At 53.3% G+C, this 24927-nt stretch overlaps 1 protein-coding gene across 1 annotated transcript in view; it reads right to left on the minus strand.

Moving 5' to 3' along the window:
• SPATA13 (spermatogenesis associated 13) overlaps window positions 1-24927 on the minus strand; it is a 354699-nt gene that overhangs the window by 43740 nt on the left and 286032 nt on the right. The window contains 4 exon segments of the mRNA XM_021065472.1: window positions 250-615; window positions 14093-14865; window positions 14868-14989; window positions 14991-15553. Of these exon segments, the coding sequence (XP_020921131.1) occupies window positions 250-615; window positions 14093-14865; window positions 14868-14989; window positions 14991-15553 (1824 nt within the window).

A 24927-nucleotide genomic window follows, 5' to 3' on the forward strand; every position in this document is an offset into this window, starting at 1 on the left:
TAGAACAAAGCGCACACCAGTTTCGTGATCCCAGAAAGACAGAAGGTTAGTAAGAGACATCCCAGTGTCAGGGGGTCAGTTCTATTCATGCACATTTTCAGAGTCAGGAAGAAAGGCAGGTGAGCAGACGCCAGCATCCTCGAGGCGGAGAGGAGGAAGGAAGCGTGTCTGTTAAGAGTCTGCAGCCGGAGGAGAGAGGCCGGGAGGCTGGAGGGCGGGGGGCTTGGTGGCCGCAAAGCCCGGGCTTACTTGGGGCAGAAGGGTCTCCGCGTCCTCTGTCTGGCTGCTTCCGTAGAAGCCCACCCCGCCGATCACGGAAATGGGGCGGCGTCTGGGGCCCCCTCGGGGGCCGCCCCCCGCAGGGGTCTGGTCCGCAGGGTCGGTGGAGGCCCGGCTGGGCTGCTGGACTCCCTCCTCTGTGTCCTCTCTCTGGGGGTCTGTGGCGATGGAGTCCTCGGGAATGGACACACTTCGGCTGACCAACTGGCCGTAGTCGGAGAGCGGCCGGGGCCTGGCCCTCGTCCCGGAACCCCACCTCCTCCTGGTCATCCTCTGAGCCTCCGTCCTCTCTTCCTCGGGGGGCGAGGCCGGCCTCCAGGACTCCTCAGGCACAACCTTTCCAAAGGCGAACACGTTACAAGGACATCCGGGAAGGCCCGCCTGCCTGCCCCCTCCCCAGCCCCCTCGAGGTGTCTGTGCGCTGGAAAGACGCGTGGATGAGAACCGGCAAATCCGCCTTGAACTGGAGGCTCAGTTAAAACCCGAATTTCCCCTTGTCCCGGGGAAGGCGCTTCGAGGGGCACAAAGCATGGCGTCGAGGCAGCGGGGAAAATAAAGTAAAATAAATAAATAAAACTCTCATTTCAGTATAGACGTCTGGTGGTGCGGGCTGAGCCCTGGTCAAAGGTATAAAGAAAACCAGCACCATATGGTGAGTTCATAGAAATAACTTCTAATGACACGAGGTGTCCCAGATACACGTAATGCTAAAGGAGAAAAGCCCTCAGGCTGCACCTGCCTGCCGGAGGCATCTTCTGTCTGGGACAGAGGTGCCTGAAGCACATTACGTCTGGGCTGCTCAGCCCGACACTCGGGAGCGTAAGTGGTGCCCAGGGTTCCCAGGACTAGATCAGTTGCTAACTAGCTGGGTGCACCGGAACCAGCCCTAAGTAACCTTTCTGGATCTCAGACTCCAGACCAGCCAGCCCCACAGGTGGAGCCTACAATCCTGAATTCCGCACTGTTTTCTAATGTTTCAAGTCATTTTTTCAGAGGCAATGCAACGTCCCTGGGGAAGAAAAACCCCAAACCATGACGTCTGCCAAAGGGCAGCCCTCTGCTAAAGTGTGGCAGGGCGACAACTGGCTCTGTAACCCAGGTACTGAAGGTCTGAGCACTGGCTTCTGCCACTGTCCCCTTCTGGGTCCTGGGAGTGTAACCGAGCAGGGCCCTTAGGGGCTCCTGGGACACAAGCCTTTCTGTGTCCTCCGTGGCTTGTCTTTAGGGAATAAGCCTCAGCCTCCGTGATCTTCCCGGAGTTTCCAAAGGGCAGTTGCTCTTCAGGGAAGGGAGGGGACGCAGAGACCAGGGAGGAGCCGTGCAGCCCTGGGGCAGGTCCTGGTTCCTCCTCAAGGAATATACACAACAGTATCTTTGAGCCTTTCTGCAGAACTAAAACCCCCAACAAAGGGACGCACTACCTGATGAAGCATCTTCATTCTGGGAAGAAGGCGGACCACCAGAACCAGTCCTGGGGCCACAAAACACCAGCTTTGAAAGACAATGCCAACTGGCCTCTCCCCGGATCCCTGATCCTGATTCTACTCCCCAAACTATAAAACCACCTCCTGGCCCCTTCCAAGGCGGACAGAATCTTCAAGGCATTCGCCTGCTGTGGCCCCCTTTGCCCGGCAAAGCAGTAAAGTTACCTTTTTCTCCTTTACCCCAAACTCTGTCTCTGTGTTTCCATTTGGCACCAGCAGACAGAGGCCGGATTTTGGCAACAGAAGCGGACAGTGGGGAGTCAGAGCACCCGCAGCCACTGCGCTTAGAAGGCCGAACCATCCCAGGCTTCACTTGACCTGAAGATAAGTCCATCTCAGCAGACCCTCAAGTGTGGGCTCCAGGAGGCTCTGCGGGGGAGGGGGAGCAGAAGTAGCAGGCACAGACCCCCCAGCCTGCTGCCTCTGCCCCTCCGTCCCCAGACGTTACCTAATAACAAAATGGAAATCAAACGGAGCCAGAATCAAATGGAGCAGGGTTGGCAAGGGCTGCACTAACCAGGCCGGTCCTGTGACTGCAGAATAGGCAGAGAGGCCACCCTGGCCCAGGTGCCCGCAGCCCTACCCTGATGGCTGCCCAAGGAGGCCCATCTCCTGCTAACGGGGCAGCTGAGCCAGGAGAGCTGAGACCTGGGGAGTGAGGTGATGGGCCCTGGGACAGGCAGACAGCTAGCAACACAGACAGCCACGGGCTTGTAATCTCTGTCCCCTAAGCCATATGTCTCCCATACACCAAGTCACCTCTGCTCAAGGGACAGCAGGGTTCAGCCATCACCGCTCCTTTGCTGTCTGCCAGCCTGGACCACTATTTGTCCTTCATGTCACCTCTGCAGGGTCCAGGATACAGCCCTGGGGCAAAAACACCAGTATGAGCAGAGGGCATTTAAGACCAGGTTTTTCTAAGAGCTCCCGCTACGGCGCAGTGGGATCAGCGGCGTCTCAGGAGCACTGGGACTCGGCTTCCATCCCTGGCCCCGTGGGGTGGGTTGAGGTGCCAGTGTAGCTGTAGCTGCGGCGTAGGTTGCACCTGCAGCTCAGATCTGATCCCGGGGCCAGGGAACTCCACACGCAGCCAAAAGAGATTTAAAAAAAAAAAAAAAAAAAAAAAAAAAAAGAGGAGGCTTTTCTAAAAAAGAGGTCAGAGAAGGACTTCTTGACCACTTCTGTGTGTAGAATAGTTCGATACTTCAGCCCATCCATGACATCCTATTTTTTTACTTGCTTCTCTTTGTCATTTTCTGGTTCGTGCATCTTTCAGTATTTTGCATATGGGGGAGGGGCAGGTAACGCTGGCTGTTACTCGGAAATAGAACTTCCAACTTGGAGACCGAAGCCAAAACAAAGCACAGAAAAAAGAAAAACCACCAGCTTGGTCTTCTGCCGAACAGGCAGAGCTCCGCTGTTGTAACCTCTTCTCTTGGGACAGGATGCGCCTTCTTGCGACCAGGCGCCGAGGGGAGAAGCCACCACCCAACCAGACTCAGGCACCAAACCGTCCGACCCCATCTGTGGTCCTGCAGGCCCTTCATCTTTTCTAAAAGCCCCTTCCCACCTCCCGCTCCTTGGGATGCGCTATAAACCCCCACTGCTAACCACTTCCTGCAGTCAGGGCTTTCCGTCAACTCCCACTTAATCAAATCTGTCTTGTCTCTCATCTGACTTTTGTCCGTTTCATTCCCACACATCCAGAAAAGAACCTAAGAGGGTGGATTAAAATTTTTCCTGTGACACCGTGGGAAAATATGAGAGCAATCAGGGAACAATGAAACATTTTTGCATTACATACCTATGAACGACTGGTTATTATGGATAGTTCACCTAAATTAACTAAATCAAACGGCACAGACAACCTAAGCACTCTGTGAGAGGAAAACCATTTATATTACTACCTGGTTTACGACAGAAAGGCTCAGAAACACTATGCTGGAAAAACAGAAGTACGATAAAATTACAGGCAAAAAAAATCATCTGCTCGCAAAATCTACGTGCAGTTGGGTTTTTCGGTTTGTGTTTGCACTTATGCAACCTGTGGCCTGCTTTCCTCACCAATGCAAAAAAAAAAGAAAAGAAAAATGAAAAAGAAAAGAAATGGGTTTAGGAAAACCAGCAATTGTCTTAGTTGTTCAGGTACCAAGTTCTGCAAGCAAACCCACTCCAGGAAGTGCTGGGGCGGGTGGAGGAGGAGTGCAGAGGGCGGGAAATCAGAGCTTGACCGAGAGGCAGCCCCCACTCAGGACGGCCCCCCTGGGGGCGTGAAAGGAGAAAGCACGCCTTCTAAGGGGAACCGAATATACCAGGAGTTGCGGAAATCAGTTATCAGAATCATAATCCATCATTGAAATGTCCATTTTTCTCCTTGCAAAAGTACAGAGAGGGAGGGCAGAATGGGGGGCGGGGGACCCCCTCAGATTTCAGCTCACGTTCAAACAGTGATGCTTTGTCAGAAGACACTGAGATGCCTGGAAAAAACAAATGGGAACTTTGAGGCAAATCCCAAAACGGAGCCCTCTTTTCCCAAATGCCATGTGCTTCTGACATGTGACCTGGGTTCACTCAACCTAAAAACACCTGACCAAGCCCCCCCCGCCAAGAAGCAGCCGGTGACATACCCAAGACTGGGCCGCAGGCAGCGGACCCCAGACGCACTGAAGACACAGGCAGGTGGCCATATCCCTGCTGGCTGGGCTTTGGCCTCGCTTGAAAAGCCCTCTCCTTGGGTATAAGCGGCTGGGCCGAGCTCTTCTGGTCCAGATTCTCCTCCCAGCCCAGCAGCCCAACTGGGATCAACCTCCTGAAGTTTGACCTTGACCGGCCAACTCACACCCAAGTCATCAATGTCAGTAAACAGACCTGTTGGCAGCCTCTTAACCCTTGCCTCCCAGAACAGTTTAAAGAACTTTCCCTAGTGGACTGGGGCTGGGGGAGGTGGCATGTTTTTTTCCTATACAAGACTCCTTTCTTTACAAAAGTCCAAAGCCAAGACAGATCCTCGGCTCAGAGACGTCAAAAGATTTTTGGAAACCACAGCAAGAGTAAATAATTAACCTGCGGGAGACGCCTGATGCCACAGAAAAACCGAGATTCCCTTCAGAAGCTCGGTTTAATGTGAGTATACAGACAGAGAACAAACTGTGGTTACCGGGGCGGGGGTGCGGGGCGGGGGGCACATTGGGGGAGGGGATTAGGAGGGACAAACTACTAGCTAACAGGATAAATGATACAGTGCAGAGAATACAGCCAATATTACCTAAGAACTATAAGTGCCATAGAACCTCTAAAAACTGTGAGTCACTCAGTTATATACCTAAACCTTGCGTGATATTATATAACAACCATATCTCAATTCAAAAACATGCATTAAATATTTACAGAAGACAGTATTATGAATTAAGCTGATTATTGTGAAATGCCATTATCAAAAATAATAAAAGAATGTCGATACAATAACAATGGAACATAGGAATTAAGAGGACTGCAGGAGTTCCCGTCGTGGTGCAGTGGGTTAAGAATCCCCTGCAGCAGCTTGGTGGAGGCACAGGTTCAATCCCTGGCCCAGGAACTTCCTCAGGCCTGAAATTCGGCCACAGAATTTAAAAAATTTTAAAAGTAAAATTAGGAGTTCCTGTCATGGTTCAGTGGAAATGAATCTGACTAGCATCCATGAGGACGCAGGTTCGATCCCTGGCCTTGCTCAGTGGGTTAAGGATCTGGTGTTGCTGTGAGCTGTGGTGTAGGTCCAAGAGGCGGCTTGGATCTGGTGTTTCTGTGGCTCTGACATAGGCGGCGGCTACAGCTCCGATTAGACCCTTAGCCTGGGAACCTCCATATGCCGTGGGTGCGGCCCTAAAAAAAAAAAAAAAAAAAAAAAAAAAAAGACAAAGATAAAAGCTGTCATACTCTGAAGTACTGATGAGATGAGGTATTTTAAGATATCAGCCCAAACTGTCCTAGGACGTGAAAAAGATCCATGATTCCCGTTGCTGAGTCTATCACAGATGCTGCTGCAATTGTGCCGGTCTGAAGCCTACGTTCAAAATAGAAGGAAACGCTGCATTTCAGCTGGAAAATGGTGAAAGTAATAATAAAATCCCCAACTTCCAGATTTCTGGTGAGGATGCCGCCAGATTATAAACATAGGCGAAAACTTGCCAGTTGAGATAACAGCGCTTAAGAGTAGCCTGTGCGCCCTCGACGTGCTCCAGCTCCAGACAACGGGCCTTCCGACCTTCTCTGCTATAAAGTCGAAAGAGCAGCACCTCCCTCTTTAGAGCCACACGTTATCACCCCATTTCCCTCCAGTGGGAGTGGCTGTGCAGGGAGGCCCCTTATCTTCAGCCCAGGAGAGTCCTTGGAACAGGGCGTATTAACACGCGTCCTAGGAATTCCGGGAGGGATCCCACATCCACGCCCCCTTCTGAGGTGCTGAAAGCAAGAACAAGGAAATCGTTGCAGATTTAGAAAACGTTTGAGCCCCAAAGACATTTTCCCCTTTTTTGGTTCCTTTGAAGACCAAAGGGGGAGTTCCCCGGTGGCCCGGTGGGTTAAGGATCCAACATTGTCACTGCTGTGGCTGGGGTTCAGTCCCTGGCCGGGAAACATTCACTTGCCATGGGCACGGCAGAAGAAAAAAAAAAAAGAAAAGCGAGAGAGACCAAAGGGATAACATCTTACATTCATTTAAAAGTGCCCCTTTCCTCGGTTTATCAAGCTATAACTGACAGCACCATAGATGTTCCCGGGGTGGGGCAGCCTAACAACCCCACCTACCTGTCCTGGGAAATGATTAGCGCAGTGAATTTAGGGAACCTTCCTCACGGTGAAAGCAGCTGCTTACATTCTTCCCAAAGCCTCCAGACTCCAGGACGGCAATGTCCCCAGAGTCAGCAGCCGGGGCTGCAGGCAGGTAAAAAGCCTCGAGCATGGGGCAAGGGACGAACGGGGTCGGTGGATAAAGGAGCAAAGAACTGCACACTTCTGGGCGCTCAGGAAGCGGCGCTCAGCCTGCAATCACCACCCACGGCCGTCCCTCGACGACCCGGTGGGAAAGTTCTCCTACTTGGTCCTGGACGCGGGCGGGACGAGGCAATGCATCTTCTCCAGAAAAGTCCCTCCGCTGGGGACAGAGGGAGGGAAAAGATTAGGACTTTTTTTTTTTTTTGTCTTTTTAAGGCTGCACCTGCAGCACATGGAGGTTCCCAGGCTAGGGGTGGAATCGGAGCTGTAGCCGCCGGTCTACACCAGAGCCACAGCAACGCAGGATCTGAGATGCATTTTCGACCTACACCACAGCTCACGGCAATGCTGGATCCTTAATCCACTGAGCGAGGCCAGGGATCGAACCTGCAACCTCATGGTTCCTAGTCAGATTCATTAACCACGGAGCCACGATGGGAACTCCAGATTTAGGACTTTGAAGACATCTCTTTACCATGAACAGAAGGGAACGGACGCAGAGGCCGTGGTGGCGGGACGCTGGGAAAAGGGCTCGGAGAGGAGTCAGGGGAGGAAGGACGCAGCTTCGCTGGGATCCTTTGCTCTTTCGGCCCCTCGCACTGATGACAAGTAGATCCTGTCACCCCTCCTTGAAGCTTGTAAGCGTCCAGCCAATGGACGTGACCAGTGGGGTCAACCCCAAGCCGGATCAGGTTGAGTCCCCGGGGCTGTGGGCACGGGGCCTGCCCAGAAGGAAGGCGAGGCCCCCAGATGCCCCATGCGTTTCCCTTCAACTTCCATCGAGGGACGTGAGGCTCTGACCCGTGTGGCCGCAGAGGACACCTACCCCACAGCCTGCAGCGCGGCGGTCCCGCTGTGGGGCAACGGCATCGGTGGCATCTCTGCAGCATCACAGGGAAGGTTTGACCCCTGGCCCAGGGCAGTCAGTGGGTTAAGGATCCGGCATTGCTACAGCTGTGGCCTAGGTTGCAGCTGCGGCTCAGATCTGATCCCTGGTCCTGGGAGCTCCATACGCCGAGGGGTGCTCAAAACATTTCTGTGCTGTGGGTTCGGGGACAGGGGCTGCCGTGCTTGACATCCGTCACAACCGGACGGTCTAAGGCTCCGTGCCACCTGCCCAGGACCTTCCAGGCCAGCGGAGCTCTGGCCCCAGAGTCACACCATCGCCACTGTCCACAGTGCTTCCTCTCCTGGGTCATCGGGTGACCCACCGAAACTGCCTAGCCCACCCCAAGCAGCCAAACCCCACCCAGGAAATGAACAGCGCAGGGACCAGCCGCGTGGGAAGATGCTGGACGAGGAGCAAGAGAAAACAAGGTGGGGGTGGGGGTGGGGACAACAGCATCAGCACATGACATGGGGTCTTTACTGAACTCCTCTCACTGAATCTCAGAACCCTTGCAGCGGATATTTTAAATCCTGTTTTCAGATAAGGAAGATGAAGACTCCACCAAAGACCAGGAAACCAGCGAGTGGTCAGAACTTGTGTGCAGGCAGGTCTGGGCAGGACCCCTCCCCCGGCTCCGCCCCAATGCCGGCCCTGGTCCAGCTCAGCTGCCACCAGCTGCGGGGCTTGGGAGGGGGTCTGTAGCCTCCCAAGACTTCAGTTGACTCATCACTGAAAGCAAATCCCAAAACGCTGACCTCCTTGGCAGGGCAGCTGAGAAGGACCTTTACTAGCTGGAAAAGCATCAGAGAAGCCTGAGAGGTGGCTCCTGACGCTTTTAGTTGTAAGAGATGTTTAAAGTTCCCGAGGGAGCTGGTAAAATTTCAGTGCCCAGCAGTGGGTAGAGCCACGGCCACCTCACGCTCTTCAACATACTTTATGACTTACTGAATTAATCACGTTTATAGTTGTACAATGATCATCACAATTCACTTTTATAACATCTTCAACATATTTTAGACCAGATGCCTCGTTCCACCGTTTATTTCTAGCTTGTAAGGTTTTAATTTCAGCTGGGGGGAATTGTTTGTAGAGATTCATATCCAGTTAAGATGAGTTCGATGCAATAACAGGATTGTAAGCCAGGTTTAAGGCTCTCAGGAGTGCCTCTTGCCTAAGCCAAGAATTAGCTGGGGTAGACCCGGAAGAGAAACGCCCAAACCTAACAGACTGGATATGAATAAGCCAGAGGGGCCTCAGCCCGGACAGCAGCTCTCAAACGCCGGGGTTTGGGACCTCTCCCTGAGCATCGCGCAAAAGCCCAGATGATCCATCCTGGCTTAGCAGCTCCGGGTGGGGCTCGGGATCTGTGCCGCCACACTGCACGCCGGTGGACTCGCTCCCAAGCCAGAGGGTAGAATGGTCCGCAGCTCTTTGCCGAGCCAGTGCGAGGAACAGGACGATGCAGGCGGCCACAGAGGTAAACGTAGTGATTTCCTGCAAAGACGGCCCCAACTCCTCAGGGGCCAGCAAGGCCCTTCCCCATCACCGACAGGGCCGCTCCCATCCCTCACCCGCCCTGCACAGCCCTGAGCACCCACGGCAGCATCGCCCATCCAACCTCCACTACAGAACCGGGGAGCTATTCTGGCCACTCCCAGCAAACAGGGGAGGGGGGAAGCCCAGGTCACTCCCCTGACTCACTGTCCCGCGTCCTGTACCTGGTACCTCCCCACGCCTCCACCTGGCCTGGAAGGCCCTGCGTCCCCCTCTCCACGGCCACCCTGCTGTCCCCATCCTGATCTCCCGCAGGACCCCACCGGTCATGCCCCGCCCCCGCTCCCCCCCCGGGGGTGAAGGGCTCTGCCTCGGTGCTCCACCGTCCCACGGTCATTCCCCATCACCAGCAGCACCATCATTCCTCTGCATCCCTATCGGCCAATGGGAGTTCCGGCCCATGGGGCTAAAATAGCTTTCTTTTTAACCCTTCGTTCCCCTCTATCCAGCGCCCAGCAGGGAGGTCACAAAGGGTGACAAGACAGGCTTTATTTAGCAAGCGATGCTTCCTCACTCTGGCCCTCCTCACATATCCTGCTTCCTCCCCCACGTCTCAGGGCCTTGCTGCCTCTGAGCCCCTTTGGCGACAAAGTCCCTCTAGCTTCCGCTCCCTTCACCTTCCGCCCCAACTCTCTTTACTGATGGTAGACGGGTGACTTTTTACTGACTTCTCCAGCACGCAGTTCTGAGCCCGGCCCTTCTCCACTCAAAACCCTCCTCGACCTCGCAACGGTCATCAAGTGATGCAGAGTCTCACCTGGACTCCAAGAGTCCAAATTCGGAACCTCATGACGTCATCCTTGGTGGGCGGGGTCCCCGCATCAATGGGGGCCCTACTTCCTGGTCTCTTGAATCACAGACGATCTCTGTACATCTGACCCTGATGCCCCCACCTCCTCTCCATAACCACCTGCGGAAACCGCCCTTTCTTCAAATCCGGTCTGACCACCCCCATGAAGTCTGCCTTGATTTGGGACCTGGGCAAGAGCTAGAAGTCTTCTGAACTCTCACAGCGTTGTGGTTTTACCTCTTTTGAGGGATTTAATCCATTCTGCATTTCCTGCTATGATTTAGATACATCTTAGGTACATCAATAATCTCCTCGACAACACCCACTATTCCTCAGAGCTGCACTGAGGGTCATACCTGGAAGGTATCCAACAATCTGATGTGGTATTTTTTCTTTTCTTTTGCTTTTGCTTTTTAGGGCCGCACCAGCGGCATGTGGAAATTCCCAGGCTAGGGGTCGAACCAGAGCTGCCACTGCCTGGATACACCACAGCCACAGCCATGCCAGATCTGATCCGCATCTGTGGCCTACACTGCAGCTTGCGGTGGATCCTTAACCCACTGCGCGAGGCCAGGGATCGAACCCATATCCTCACAAAGACAGCATCGTGTCCTTAACCCCCTGAGCCACAATGGCAGCTCTTGATGCAGTGAGTTATTGAATGAGCTTACAAACCTCCCAATCCTCCAGGAAGCTGTAACATAGTGGATGTCAAAAACCAGTTCTGGAAAAAACTGACCTTGACTGGCCCCTGTCTGGAGAAGTCGGGTCAATCCAGGATGGGAAAACCATTAAATGGACAGTGAACACCAGACGGGGACAGCCAGTGTGAAGCCCTGGGCTGAGTGCTTACAAGGAAACTTCCCTGGTGCTTACAAACCTCCACGTGCCACCCTTGAGCAAGTCAAGGGCTTGCCTGACGTTTGATCTTTTAAATGGCAGAGCCAGGATCCCAACCAAAGCAGAAACATTGCCAAAAGACCAAAGTTCCCCAGAAAGGAGTTACAATGGCTTCTCACCACGTGAAAGAGCTTCGTTTATGGCACACTTCGGCACCACCAGGAACTGCAGCATCCAGGCTGCAGGACAAAGGACACGCCCTCTCCCCTGACCTAATTCAGAAGGGGGAGTTCCTGGATCTGCACCTTTATAAGGGAAGAGGTACCAACACTCTAATGCATCTTTAAACCAAGTAACAATTTTAAAGTCTCGTGGGCCAGATGATCGTTGTTACAACATTTTGCCACCAGGTGGCAGGAGTACACCGCTAACCAGGCAATTTGGGGCCAGTGCTTGACAAAAGGTGGCTTGACATGTCCCCGGCTCTTTTCAAGGTAAGGCTGTGTGCGGTTTTTCAAAGATTATTTTGTCACTTTGAGTATGGCATGTTATAAATAAGTGATTCTAAATCAAAAAGTTATTTCTCCTTATTGAAAAACTGCAGTATAATATGCATTTTAAATAGCATAATATACACACATTTCAGCCTTTTATAATTCAACAACTACAGCTCAAACTAGCTTTAAACATACAAGTAGAACCACACTATCAACAATTTTGGTTTTTTTTTTTTTTTTTTTTTGCTTCCTAGGGCCACACTTGCGGCATATGGAGGTTCCCAGGCTAGGGGTCGAAGTGGAGCTATGGCCACCAGCCTAAGCCACAGCCACAGCAACGCTGGTTCGGAGCCATGTCTGCGACCTACACCACAGCTCACGGCAACGCTGGATCCTTAACCCACTGTGTGAGGTCAGGGATCGAACCCGCAACCTCATGGTTACTAGTTGGATTCGTTTCCGCTGCGCTACAACAGGAACTCCATGCTACCAATAAATTTAAAAATAACACAGAGTGCATTAAAATATGGTAAAGACTAATATTCAGTTTTGTGTAAGACTATACATGAATATTCAGTTTTGTGTAAGTCTATACATGATTGACCAAAACTGTTTCTGTGAAGGCTGGAATTCTTGCATTTTTCAAGGTGCTTTTTGTTTGTTGTTTTGTTTGCTCCATTTTGTTCATATTTGTTTCTGTGTCAAAATAAAAGAGGTTCCAGTTTATATTTTACAAGTACTTCTCTGCAAGTGAACACTGAAGATCACCCACAGATAAAATGCAAGTTGGGTAAAACCGTCGTAATATTTTCTGTTTTTGACATTTACTGTAAAAGCACAAGAGGAAGCTTCATGTGCTGCATATGGATTTTTTGGAAATGAACACAGCTTTAAAATGTAATGACCAGGAGTTCCTGTCATGGTACAGCGGAAATGAATCTGACTAGGACCATGAGGTTGTGGGAACGATCCCTGGCCTTGCTCAGTGGGTTAAGGATCCTGTGTGCCGTGAGCTGTGGTGTAGGTTGCAGATGCGGCTTGGATCATGAGTTGCTGTGGCTGTGGTGTAGGCTATCAGCTACAGCTCCGATTGGACCCCTAGCCTAGGAACCTCCGTATGTTGTAGGTGCAGCCCTAAAAAGCAAAATAAATAAATAAAATTAAATCCAATGACCATCTTAAAGAAAACTACAAAATTAACAAAATGCACACACTTTTAAGAACCTGTGTCCTGCTTTCTCTCCTTGGTGATGCCCTGAGGGTAGAAACTGGATGACATGTAACTAAGAAGAGCAAACGTACACGTGAAACCACAGGATGGTCAATATCACCCTGGGAAGTAACTGAGTTAGAAACTAACTCTTGAACATGTCCAGTTAATATGCACTCAGTAATAAAATACGCTAATGATTTTTAAGTCATTTTGTTAAGGAGGAAATAAAATCCCCACCTTTAGCATAAAGAACACTCTAGACCTAGGAAGATCCCTCTCTTGAAGGAGGAGGGGGTGTCCTAAACCATTGGAATGGCAGGACTGGGGTCGCGTGGAAGGAATTAACGCTTCGTCTCATCCCGGGAGAGGTGATGGCTGGACTGGCTCAGACCTTGGCCAGTAGTACAAACCAGCTGAGTCTGGACTCCTTCCCACAGCTGGCACCTCGTCCCGTGCCCTTCCAACTGCTCCATGGGCTTCTTTCGCGATCACAGATAAGCGAATGGGCATCCATACACAGGACCCTGAAAAACAGACTGGCCCCGAAGCCTCCATCTAAAACCGAGATCCAGAAAAAGAGAGGCGGCCTCCCTCCTCTGGCTACGAGGATCCACGAGGCAAATGAGATCCCCTGAAGGTGATCTGGAGGCTCTACTTTCTAAATCTCTTTATAAAGCAAAGGATAAAGCAGCCTAGCGACTGTCCCGTGTCATCACTCATCTGCAGGCACCAAGGCAAACCTGAGGGCCCCTGGGGATCAGTGGGAAGGAACAGTTGCCAGCACCAATTTATACCCGGGATGCAGTCTAGGACTTAGGGGAACAACACTCTGCAATCTGGACACAACTCCTCCGCTCTCAACTACTGAACCCGTGTATAAAGCGAAATCACACAGGAAGGCGGCTGTATGTCTGACAGGCTAGGAAAAGAACATAGCGCTTGCAGCTCTGACAGTGATGAGTGATTTCAATTCATGAGATGTGTATATTCTAAAAATAAATACAATAACCATCATAGAAATTCCTTTGAACCATCATCAGGCAGGGGCTGACAGGTGTCAAACTGTTCCTAATTCACTCCCGGGAAATACAGCCGACTTAGAACACGGACCAGCCTCTCAACAAAGCCTCGCATTCATGTGAACGCTGTTGGAAAGGGAATACAGAAACAGTTTAAAATAGAAAGAGAAGAAAGCATGGGTAATTTGAAAAATGTTTTCAAAGATGAAGATCCTGAGAGCCCCAGTTAGCTGCATGGAATTGAAGAGAGGTTTCCAGCTCCCCCCCAAAACGAGCATACGGCTGGGCTCCTAACTTTGGAAGGAACGGAGCGGTAAGCGCCATCTGAAGGAATGTCACACAGCAGCCACCGATTGCAAAAGAGAGAAAAATTCCTTTTGAACCCGGTCAACAGCAACAAGAAACATCGTGAGGGCGACACGGTCGGCTCAGGGCTGCCGGCCTCCAGGCAGCTGAAGGGGCCACCTCGGCCCAAGGCCACATCTAGAGGGACAGTGGCGCTGGAACAGGCACGCGCCACGCGGCGGGTCACCAACGACTTCCCGCTCGGCCTTACCTCCTCCGCCTTTTCTTCGGAAGGGGCCGCCCCTCCGAGGCTGGACGGAGCCTGGCTGCCGGCACCGCTGTCCTCACTGCCCTGGTCACAGGTGGCTTGCGCAGCATCCGGGAAGGCCCCAGGACCTTGGTCCCTGTGGCTGGGCCCCTCTGCCCTCTCCTCACTGTCCACAGAACTCAGCGACAGCGCGCTTGCTGCACCGGGGCTCCGAGGGCTGGGGGGCTTGGGCGTGGTGGGCCTCGGGGGACCAGGAGGAAGCTCAGCCTCCACGGTTATCGGGCCGCCGGGTCTGGCTTCATCGGAGCCTCCGCCCGGCACCTGCAGGGCCAGGGGGCTGGCGGGAGGGCTGCGGGCGCGAGGAGCATCGGCCAGGCCGGGGGCCGAGCGGCGGGAGTAGTCGTCGTGCAGTCGGCTGTGCGGCCGCAGCCCCGGCGCGGCGCCCCCCGAGCCCCCGGGCCGGCTGCCCCCGAGCCGCAGCATCCGGGCCAGGTCCTGGGCCCGCAGCGGGTTCGCCCAGCGCCTGGGCCGCGCGGGGGCCCCGCCCGAGCTGTCGGAGTCGGCGGACGAGCCGCTGAGCGTCCTTCGGGGGCCCTGGGGCTCGGGCAGGTGCGAGGCCGACTTCCGTCGGAAGGAGCTCTTCTTGAGGAAGGTCAGGCTGTCGGTGCTCTTGCTGCGCCTGCAGACGCCGTTGCGCTCGGGCTCTCGCGCCGGGGCCTCGCGCTCCGCGGGCTCCGGGGCCGGTGGCTCGGGGTCCAGGAGGCGGATGCGCCCAGGCCGTAGGCGCGGCGGATGCTGCGGGACCGGAGGGCGCCGCGGGCGAAGCCATCGTCGTCGGCCTCCTCGGGGTCCGAGCCGTCGGACGGCCCCGGGCGCACCTGGCCGTCGGGGCCTGGCCGGCGCGCCGTTGGGGACGGGCTGCCCCAGACCGTGTTCCGAGGCCCCCTCCTTCGCAGCATCCCACCCCTCCCGGTTCTGGATTCCCTGGAGGACCGAGGACTTGAGTTTCTTGAAAGATCCCATTTTCCGGAAGGAGGCCAGAGCGTTCCACGTGGAGGCGCTGCCCACGACGAGGCCGGCGGGCCGGGGCCGCTCCGGGTCAGCGCGCGTCCTGCCGGCGCCCGCCGAGAAGAGGCGCAGGAGGCGGGCCGGGCTGAGCCGGGCCTCCCGGGCGCCCGCGCCCCCGCCGTCGCAGCCTCCGTTCCGACACCCGGGGTAGGTCCCCATGCCGGGGTCCTTGGGGTCCGAGACCGGGCAGGGGTCCGCAGCTCCGCGCCCGTGGCCGTTCTGGGCCGTGGTCATGTTCTCGGGGCCGGGAGCCCGCGGCCAGAGGGCAGCGCGGCTCAGAGCCACGCGCGCCTCCGTGTCCCGTGGCCCCACGTGCGAGCCTTCCTCCCCGAAGCCGCCGCCAGCCTGGCTCTCCCGCCGGCTGTGCACATCGGGCTCCGCGGTTGTGGCCACCGCCTGCAGCGGAAAACAAAGCAGGGAGTTAGCTGTTTTGCCCAGAAGAGCCTCTATAAACAGAGGCTTAGCTATTTTGTTTGATAATTGCTAGCAGAAAAACTGGCATGCCCCGTCATCACATACAAACTATGTTAAATTAGGTTGAAATGTTACTGTTTCGCTTCCTAATTTATTTTGCAATAAATAAAAGGCAAGAATGCAAATTATGCATTCATTTTAAAAAAGATAATTATAGGTCGTGCATTCAGTATTACTGTACACGCTGAAATCCGCTGGGACTTAAAGAAAACTTTTGAAAAGTTGCTAGAGAGAAAAAGCCAAGGCATCATTCAAGATTGTGCCTTCGCAGCGGAAACGAATCCAATTAGGAACCATGAGGTTGTGGGTTCGATCCCCGGCCTCGATCAGCGGGTTAAGGATCCAGTGTTGCTGTGAGCTGTGGTGTAGGTCGCAGACACAGTTTGGATCTGGCGTGGCTGTGGTGTAAGCTGTCTCTCTCTCTCTCACACACACACACTCACACACCTCAACAACATTTCAGAACATGTCACATGAAACACTAAACTAGGTTAAATTTAACACAGCTCCTAGGACACTGAGTGCTCAGTATACAAAAGGACTCAGAGAAGGACTTGTGATGGAGACGATGTCAGCTGCAGCTGCATACCGTCTACAAATACCCCCCCTCCCCGGCCCCGGAGACTCTAACAACAGAGCCACAAAGCTTACAGGAGCACAGGAGCCAGAGGGACCAAGCTGAGGTCGCCAGAGTCGGGCTCCGTGAAGGGAAGAGCATTAGTGAGGGCCTCTGTCAAAGTTTCCCACTGGCTGGGCAGGGAGAGATCAGGAAAATACTGAAATATTATAAATTCATGGAGTTCCCATCGTGGCTCAGTGGTTAACGAATCCGACTAGGAACCAGGAGGTTGTGGGTTTGATCCCGGGCCTCGCTCAGTGGGTTAAGGATCCGGTGTTGCCGTGAGCTGTGGTGTAGGCTGCAGATGTGGCTGGGATCCGGCGTTGCTGTGGCTATGGTGTAGGCCGGCAGCTACAGCTCCAACTAGACCCCTAGCCTGGGAACCTCCATATGCCCCGGGAACAGCCCAAGAAATGGCAAAAAAGCAAAAAAAAAAAAAAGAAAAAAATTCATGCTGTTCCCTGGTGGCCTATTGGTTGAGGATCTGGCATTGTCTCTGCTGTGGCTCAGGTTCAATCCCTGGCCCAGGAACTTCCTCATGCCACAGGTGCAGTCAAAGGGAAAAAAAGAAAGTTCAAATCAAACACCACACCTCCGCCCACCTCCTGCCCAGAAGGCCACCGTGCGGCTGTCCATACCCCCCCACACACCCCCCGTGCAAGTGCTGCTGTCCCAGCCTCTGCCCATCAGGCCAGGACCTGCTCAGCCTTCCAGGGCCAGCGTGCTCGTTCAGCTGCCCTGCTCTTAGTGAGCCAAGGAAGCAAGGAGGCATGGTCCCAGTCATAAAAGGCCACTGTTTATGCAGCACTTGTACAAAGGGCTTTCAGAACAATGGGACATCGAGTCGTCACGCCAACCCACGAGGCCAACAGGACTTCCGTCTTCTACACCATCAAGGGGCCACTTGGGCAGAGGCTCCCCCACCCCAAGCCTGCGCTCCTCCCTGCTTCAGACTAACGAACAAAGACAGAAGCAGCGCTGACATACGAGCATCTGATTCCAAGGGCAGCACCTGAGGACATAACCCTGACAAGTCAGATCCCAGACGTCCTTTCAACGCCGGTCAAGGCCATTACTCTGATGGCAAGTGTGACAGGTAGGAGAGGAGACAGCTGCAGAGACCCCGTGGTCAGGGCCCAGTTTGGTTAGTCCAGAAAAAAAAATCTGACCTCATGCGAGGAAGAGTCATCGGCGTCTACCACCCAGATTCTCCGATGGGTTCATTTTCCTTTGCCCCAACCTTGTGCCCTGACCTCGTGCCCATGGACGTGGGATTCTTTAAAGGGCTGATTCTATCTGGGACCACAGAGGCCACACGGATGGAGATCTGGAGGCTTCTTGGTGTCCAGTTGCTCAATTCTATTAATCAGATGGCTGGGGCTCCCACAGCCCCCCCGCAGTCTAATGTTCTAAGAGAAACGAGGGGCTGTGGGTTGCATGTGAATGAACCATATCAACAAAATCTTTTTCTTTTTTCTTCTAATTTTATGGCCATACCCCGGGCGTCCAGACATTCCTGAGCCAGGCACTGAATCCAAGCTGCAGCTGTGACCTACGCCACAGCTGTGGCAACGCCAGATCCTTTAACCCACTGTGCCTGGAGAGGGATGGAACCTGCACATCTGCAGCGACTTGAGCTGCTGCAGTGGTACCCTTGACCCACCATGCCACAGCGGGAACTCCCATTTCAGCAAAATCTTGAATCGCCCTGGTACTGAGGCTGGATGCGGCAGAATGAATTCAACATGCAGCCCCACTTGTCCCCTTGCCTACCCTGGGTGGGACAGGGCACGGTGGTTGTCTTAGCTTCTCACAGTCTTGAAATGAAGCTGTTTATGCCAACGGTCAACTCTGGTCCCAGGAGCTGACTACAATGTAATAATAACCATCCTGTTAGACCCCCACGGGACACGGGACAGAATCTGCCTGGATGAAGACACGGTGACGCCACCACTAGAGGGCGCTATGAGACCTTTTACAACCAAAGACCAAACTCTTCCCCTGACCCCAAGGGCTCAGGGTGCAGGGGCGCGTTGCTTTAACGTTGGGTGGTTTGAGAAGGTTCTATGGAAGACCGGGGTCAGGTCTGGGTCTAAACTGGCACATGCATCTTGAGTAAGTCTTTTCAACCATCTGTGCTTCTGCGCCATCTACCAAATAAGAGGTGCCAACATTCAGGCACATCTCAAGCAGCCATTCTAGTCATGAGCCCCTGTTGGCTGAGGATCTGTGTGAGCCACAGATGAATTCAAGGTGATGACAAGGTCATGGCCACTCTGGGGGGAAAGAGGTATGAAGTGCAGGAAGATTTGGGGGCAGTAGAGCAGGGGGACCAGCTGCCCCCATTGGCCCATGCATGGATGGGGTGTCCTCTAGGACGTGGAACTGTCAGGGCCGAAACCAGAAAGGTCTTGCTTGGCAAACTGGGATGATCTTGACCTTACATCAAGAAGAATACGGCTGGAAGGATGGTTCCATGGCATGGAATGGGGGGAACTGGGTGAAAACAGGTTTAGAAAAGCCGACATCATTATACAACTACAGATGTGATAAATTCATTGAGTAATAAAAAAAAAATAAAATAAATACAATAACTTGATAAAGCCAAAAAAAAAAAAAAAAGAAAGAAAGAAAGAAAAAGAAAAGCCGACATGGCCTTAGTCAACCAGCCAGACACTCTGATACTGGCTGCCGATGTCACCTTCGTTGCAAAATCCCTGCAGACGCCCCTAGAGTGAATTAGCCCCCCTAGTCCCTGGGCTCCAGGCATCTCAGTAAATTGCCTCACAAGGCCTAGGCTGATGCTTATATTCATCCTTTCAACAGGTTTATGTCGCTTCCTTCAGAACCAGGCTCTTAGGTCTTTGAGAGGAAGAAGTATGCTTTGTCCACTTAGTTAAGTTTATCTTGAGGTGACCTGTGTATCAGTTATGCTGCCGTGTCACTATCTGTACCAATGCTAACAATTCATCATCGTGTACCGTTTTATTACTCCAACGTGAAGGGATTCGGACTTTCACGACACTAAAAAACATTTTCCGATGGATTGGGAATTTGGCTCTAATAAATACAAACTTCTGCCTTTGGAATGGATAAGCAATGAGATCCTGCTGTGTAGCACTGGGAACTCTATCTAGTCACTTATGATGGAGCAGGATAATGTGAGAAAAAAGACTGTATACATGTATGTGTGACTGGGTCACCCTGCTGTACAGTAGAAAATTGACAGAACACTGTAAACCAGCAACAATGGAAAAAATAAAAATCATTATATATAAAAAAAGAAAAACATTTACCTAAAGATCATATATACGTTTTAGGATAGAAAGCCAGCAAAATACACGCATATCTGAGTTTCTCATTGGGGCAACATGCTTTTTAAAGACCAGCGACTTGCTATTCTGTCCACAGAGCAGAACAACGTGACTTTTGTCTGCTGCCTGCAATGAAACTGAAAATCACGGAAAAAAGCTTTTCCTGGAATTTCCGAGTAACATACCAACTTGCATTATTTAGAACTAATACTTTGACCTCTATTCAGTAACAGGGGTTGCAATTCAATCAGTGGTTTTGTAGCAAGTCTTGTAAATTGTGGGAGCTCGGCCAGACGTATTTATGAACAGAACTACGAGAAAGAATTTCAGCTGGGAATATTGTGAAATCCATTGTCTACAAGCTGGATTCTGGATTGCATGAACTTTAGACGGGAACACGTCTATTCATTCCTACTGAGCATTCTCTGAAAACAACTATGAGCAGTAATTCTTAAATAAGAACTTGAACTTGAATTTGAAAGTGAGGAACATATAGCAGGCTAAAGTACCAACAAGGAGGTTCTTGTAATTTACATCCTGGTAAATTATAGAAAATGTGACACCGGAAGGAAGCACTAATTCTGGAAGGTTGAAGGGGTGAAAGCACCGGGCCTTGAATCACAGCACAGCAGAACCTGCAAGGTCAGGACCCTGTGTCAAGCCAGGACAGGTGCCAGCACAGGTGAGAGCAGCAGGGGACCCGGCTCCAGCCCCAGAGCTGCCCCATACTGGCCAAAATGCAGGGGCCCTCCTAGCCCTCCCCCTTTCTCCCCACTTCTCATCAGTGAGCCCAGATCCGCTGCAGATGTGACTGTCCTGGCCATGCTCCCGGGTGTCAGCCTTCCGAGCACTGTCCCGACTGGTCTGACTCACCTCCCGCCCCGCCTTGGGGTCTGTTCCGAATGCAAATGGACAGGCGGCACTTCATCCCGTGTCGCTGTGCCTCTGGACCTCAGAGGACTCCCCTTAGGGGCCCTTCCTCACATTGCAACAATTCTGGGCCATTTCCTCAACGGCTCTGAGAGCCTCTCACAGCCACTCTTGGCTCTCTGTATTAGGGAAACACAACTTCCTTAATGGACGGTTTCCAACTGAGCTGGCTCCTGCTTCTGCAGGGGTCCTGGCCTGCCCCCACACCCCTCCCAGGGCCTCCTCCTGTGCCAAGGCACCAGGCCGGCTACACTGGCACCGCCCTCCTTCCAGCATGTGTCGTCCCCCCCCCCCCGCCCCCGCCCGCCTGAGCTCCTCTGGCTTCTCTCTGGTATCTCAGCCGTGTAAAGTAATCCCTCCATTAGATGCCCTTTGTTTGCAATATCTAGAGATGCTTCTCTTGCCCTGCCGAACAAACATGTATCTTTAACTCAAATCAGCTCCCCTAGAGCAACTCTCCCGACTCCTGACACAGCCCCTTCCTGGGGGCTCCCGAGTGCCCTGCTGCTTGAGCACTGGCCGCGCTGCTCTGTAGCTCTGGTCTACCCACGTTCCCCATGAAACTCGGACAAGGCCGAAAGGCAGAAGCCACGTCTTATCAAACTCTGCATCCTCTGCCTTCTGTGACTAAGGCTCTGGCACACGTGGGGCCCGATCACCGCCAGCTGAGAGGCTGGCCTGTGCTCCGTAGGAGGTTCAGGGCTGCCTGCTGGCCCTGCCCATCTTATTCTCCCGTTTCCCTAGGATTCATTCCAACATCATTCCCAGAACCTTGGTTAAATCAGGGCTCTGACTGGGAGCTCAAATTCTAGCATCCGCATTTTGGGGACAGGACATATTCTTTTTTTTTTGTGGCCACCCGCGGCATATAGAGTTCAAGGGCCAAGGATCAGATCCAAGCTGCGGTTGGGGTAATGCCGGGTCCTTAACTTGCTGTGCGGGGCTGGGGATCCAACCTGGGTCCCAGCGCTCCCAAGATGCTGCTGATCCTGTTGTACCACAGCGGGAGCTCCTGGGACACACTGTATTCTAAAGGGTTATTTATGAGCAATCCATTTCCCCACAGACTCTGTCCATCAAACCATATCTAAGTGATAACAGTTAAGTGATAAGTTAAACACTGCGTTTAACCATAATGTATAATAACATTTCCATTGGCAAATGCGTCTAAGATTCACTGAGGATTCCAGTTCCAAGGATGAAGTTCCCTTCCCTACTGCCCCGTCCTTAATACCAGACCTTCTTCCTCTCCCTGCAGCCCCACGTGGGAAAAGCTGTCCTCCCCATGGACAGGGTACCGTCAGGCCTCTCCAGGTGAGATGGGAGGATGCTTCTTTTAAACAGCCAATCAGGGCCCCGGTTTCATTTAAACAGCCAATCAGGGCCCCGGCTTCTTTAAGTAGCCAATCATGTGAGTGTCTAAAAACAAAGTGTACCGGAAAGCCCAGCTGCGGCTGGGACCGAGCCAGTGTGTCTCTGGGAAGGGTGTCAACTCTGCACCAGGTGTGACCGTCTCGGCTGGCCTTATCTGGGTTACGAGGCTAGAGCTAAACCGCATTCCTGCGGGTGACAATGGGGTTTCCCATTGGGGATGGATGTTTGCCCTGTCAATTTTGAGGGTTTCCAGAGGCAGAGGAAGCTCTTCCTGAGGTCGGGGGCTGGTGGGTCTAACCGGGTGAACTAGGGTAGGTCTTCGTCTGTGCTGTGCTCCCGGTGTTATCCCAACGCTCAGAAAAGGTGCCAGCCTCCGAACACCCCTCGCTTTACTTATTTTTTTTACTTTTCTTGTTCTTTTTTTCCTTTTAGGGCTATACCTGGGGCATAAGGGAGTTCCCAGGCTAGGGGTCGAATCAGAGCTGCAGCTGCCGGCTTATGCCAGAGCTTTTGGCAACACCGGATCCTTAACCCACTGATTGAGACCAGGGATTGAACCTGTGTCCTCACGGACACTAGTTGAGTTCTTAACCTGCTGAGCCACAACGGGAACATCCCACCCCCACTTTAAACATCAGAGTTGAAAAGGCCAAGGAAGACTACCCAAGGAAAAGGCTGAAGATGGCCTGTCTTGCTTCCTAAGCTTCCTCCCTGGCCCCCCTTTCTCAGCGGCCACCTCCCAAGTTCACAGTTAGGACCACCTCCGGCTGCGACCAACCCAAGACGGATGTCACCCCAGCCATGGCGCCTCCGCTGCACTGACCATGCAGAGCAAAGCAAGTTTTCCGGACGGGTGGCCCTGATCTTGAAGGCACTTTCAAGGTCACTGGAGCAAAAACATTTCTGCTCAAGAGATGGATTTGGCAGAATCTGGAGCCGTGCGTCACTGGTCTCACTGCGCAGGCTGCGCAGAACCCCCCACCTCCAAGGATCAGCCCAGCTTGTATACCCAGCGTTTGGAAAAAACCCTTTATGAAGGCACAGCGGGTTAAGGATCCGGTGTGGCTGCAGCTGTAGTGTAGGTGGCATATGTGCTTTGGATTTGATCTCTGGCCGGGGAACTATCATAGGCCACAGGTGTGCCCACAAAAGCAAAAACAAATAAACAAAAACCTTTTATAAGTGGATTTATCTGTGTTGTCTCTTTCCTGCACTTGTTTTACTGCTCAAGTTTTTTGGTTTTGCTTTTTTTGCATAAAATGTCATTCTAGGCATAGAACCCCATGGAAAACGGCTCTCCCTGCCTGTGCCATCAGCAGCTGCACACTGGTTTCTGCTCTGAAAGCAGTTGCTAAAATGCCTTGTATTGTGTAATTTGACCGGTCTTCTTTGGAGTGAACTGAATTTGGCAGTTGTTTGATGGAATCCTCCTTCAGGAGACGCCCTGAGTAGCCACAGGAACAGAACAGGGGTGACCAGCCACTGTCCCCAAGCAGAGGCCCCCACCATGGGGCTGCACCGCCCAGGCCTGGAAGGGGTGCCGGGGGGCCCTTTGTTAGAAGAAGGGGGTGATGTGAGGAGCCGTCCCAGGCACATCATGTGTCCCTGAACTTTGAAGGAGGGATCCTGAGCACCCCAGACACCTGCTGAGCACCTGAGCTCATCCTCCAAGCAGGAAGCCTGGTCTCCCCCTGCCCCCCACCTCCCGCCCCCCAGCTCAGAAGAACCAGCTGGTCCCCAATGTGAGGACAACCTGGCAGAGGCGAAGGCCAGTGAGCACTGCCCTCACCCAGGGAAGCCCCTTGGCCAGCATCGGACTTTCACAGAGGGACTTACTGGAAACTCGGGAGCTCCCAGGCGGCTTCTGTGGGGTTTTACTCTTCTTTCAACAGCCAAGACTTGTGGCCAGAAGCCTCCATGGGCTCGCGAGCCCTGCTCCTCGCTTACTCACAGGGCACCCGCTTGGGAAGGGCACTGTGGCTGGAGGTGTCACTGCACCCCACGGGTGACACCCCTTCTGTGGGCACAGCCACCGTCACTGTCCACCCTCCTAACCCACCCCCTATGAGGGGGCCGTGTGCAGGCGACCGGCCCCATCCCTCATCTTCCCCTCCAAACACACCCTGGGGTCTTCCTCCCTCCCAGGGTCACTTCCGACCTCCTCCCCAGCCTGTCACCCCTCAGTCCCATCAGCCTCGCCCAAACCTCCAGTCCTGCCCCGGGGGAGACTGGGCACCAGTGGCCCCACCCCTCTCCTCAGCTTCAGGACAGATGCTTCCAGCTCCCATGTGTCAGAAGCTTCTGGAAGCCCTGCTGGAATGCGGCAGGAGCATGTGACAGACTCAGGAAGACCCCAGCATCACACCCACTGACCCGGCCCCTTCTACCCAGAGCTTAATAATGTTCTAAATATGCCAGGGACTCAGAGGGGCCGACATGAAGCAAGGATTATATTCTGTCTTTGGTGAAACGTTCAAAGCCACTTTAAGTGCAAAAAACCCCCGTAATAACAAAGATGGAACTATCTTGAACCTAAAAAAAGGAGAGTAGAGACCTGACGGAGATGAATAGGGGTCAGGGTGGGGGTCCCGGAAGGCTGGGGGCAGGCGAGCCCCAGGCAGCGAAGATAAGACGTGGGGTCTGCCCCCTGCGAGCTGCTGCAAAGGTCCCAGGGACAACAGGCAAGGCCAGGCACATCCCTCCGCGAGACTGGCCTCAGAGTTAGAGGGTCCCTGGGCTGGGGGCTGCACGGGGGTCATGCCCCCGCCCCCCGCCCCGGGCCTCAGACTTCTCCGTGTGATCCTAACAGGATCCCAGCTCTTCGAGGGCACTGCACAGGCTGTCACAGAAGCAAATGCTCGGGACCAGAATATTCTCAGTCACGCTCCCAGCAGGACCCCCTTCTTCGGAAAGCATACACTTCGCAGTTAGAGGTCATAGGAAATGGAATTCTAGACGGATCAGCAAGAAATGACACACACTGCCATGCTGGAACATCAATGGGTGTGACCCATGAGAGCTGCATTTGGACTGGGGTCAAGTGACACAGCCCAGGGGGC

The sequence above is a fragment of the Sus scrofa genome, chromosome 11 (genome assembly GCF_000003025.6).
Source record: "Sus scrofa isolate TJ Tabasco breed Duroc chromosome 11, Sscrofa11.1, whole genome shotgun sequence".
NCBI lineage: Eukaryota > Metazoa > Chordata > Mammalia > Artiodactyla > Suidae > Sus > Sus scrofa.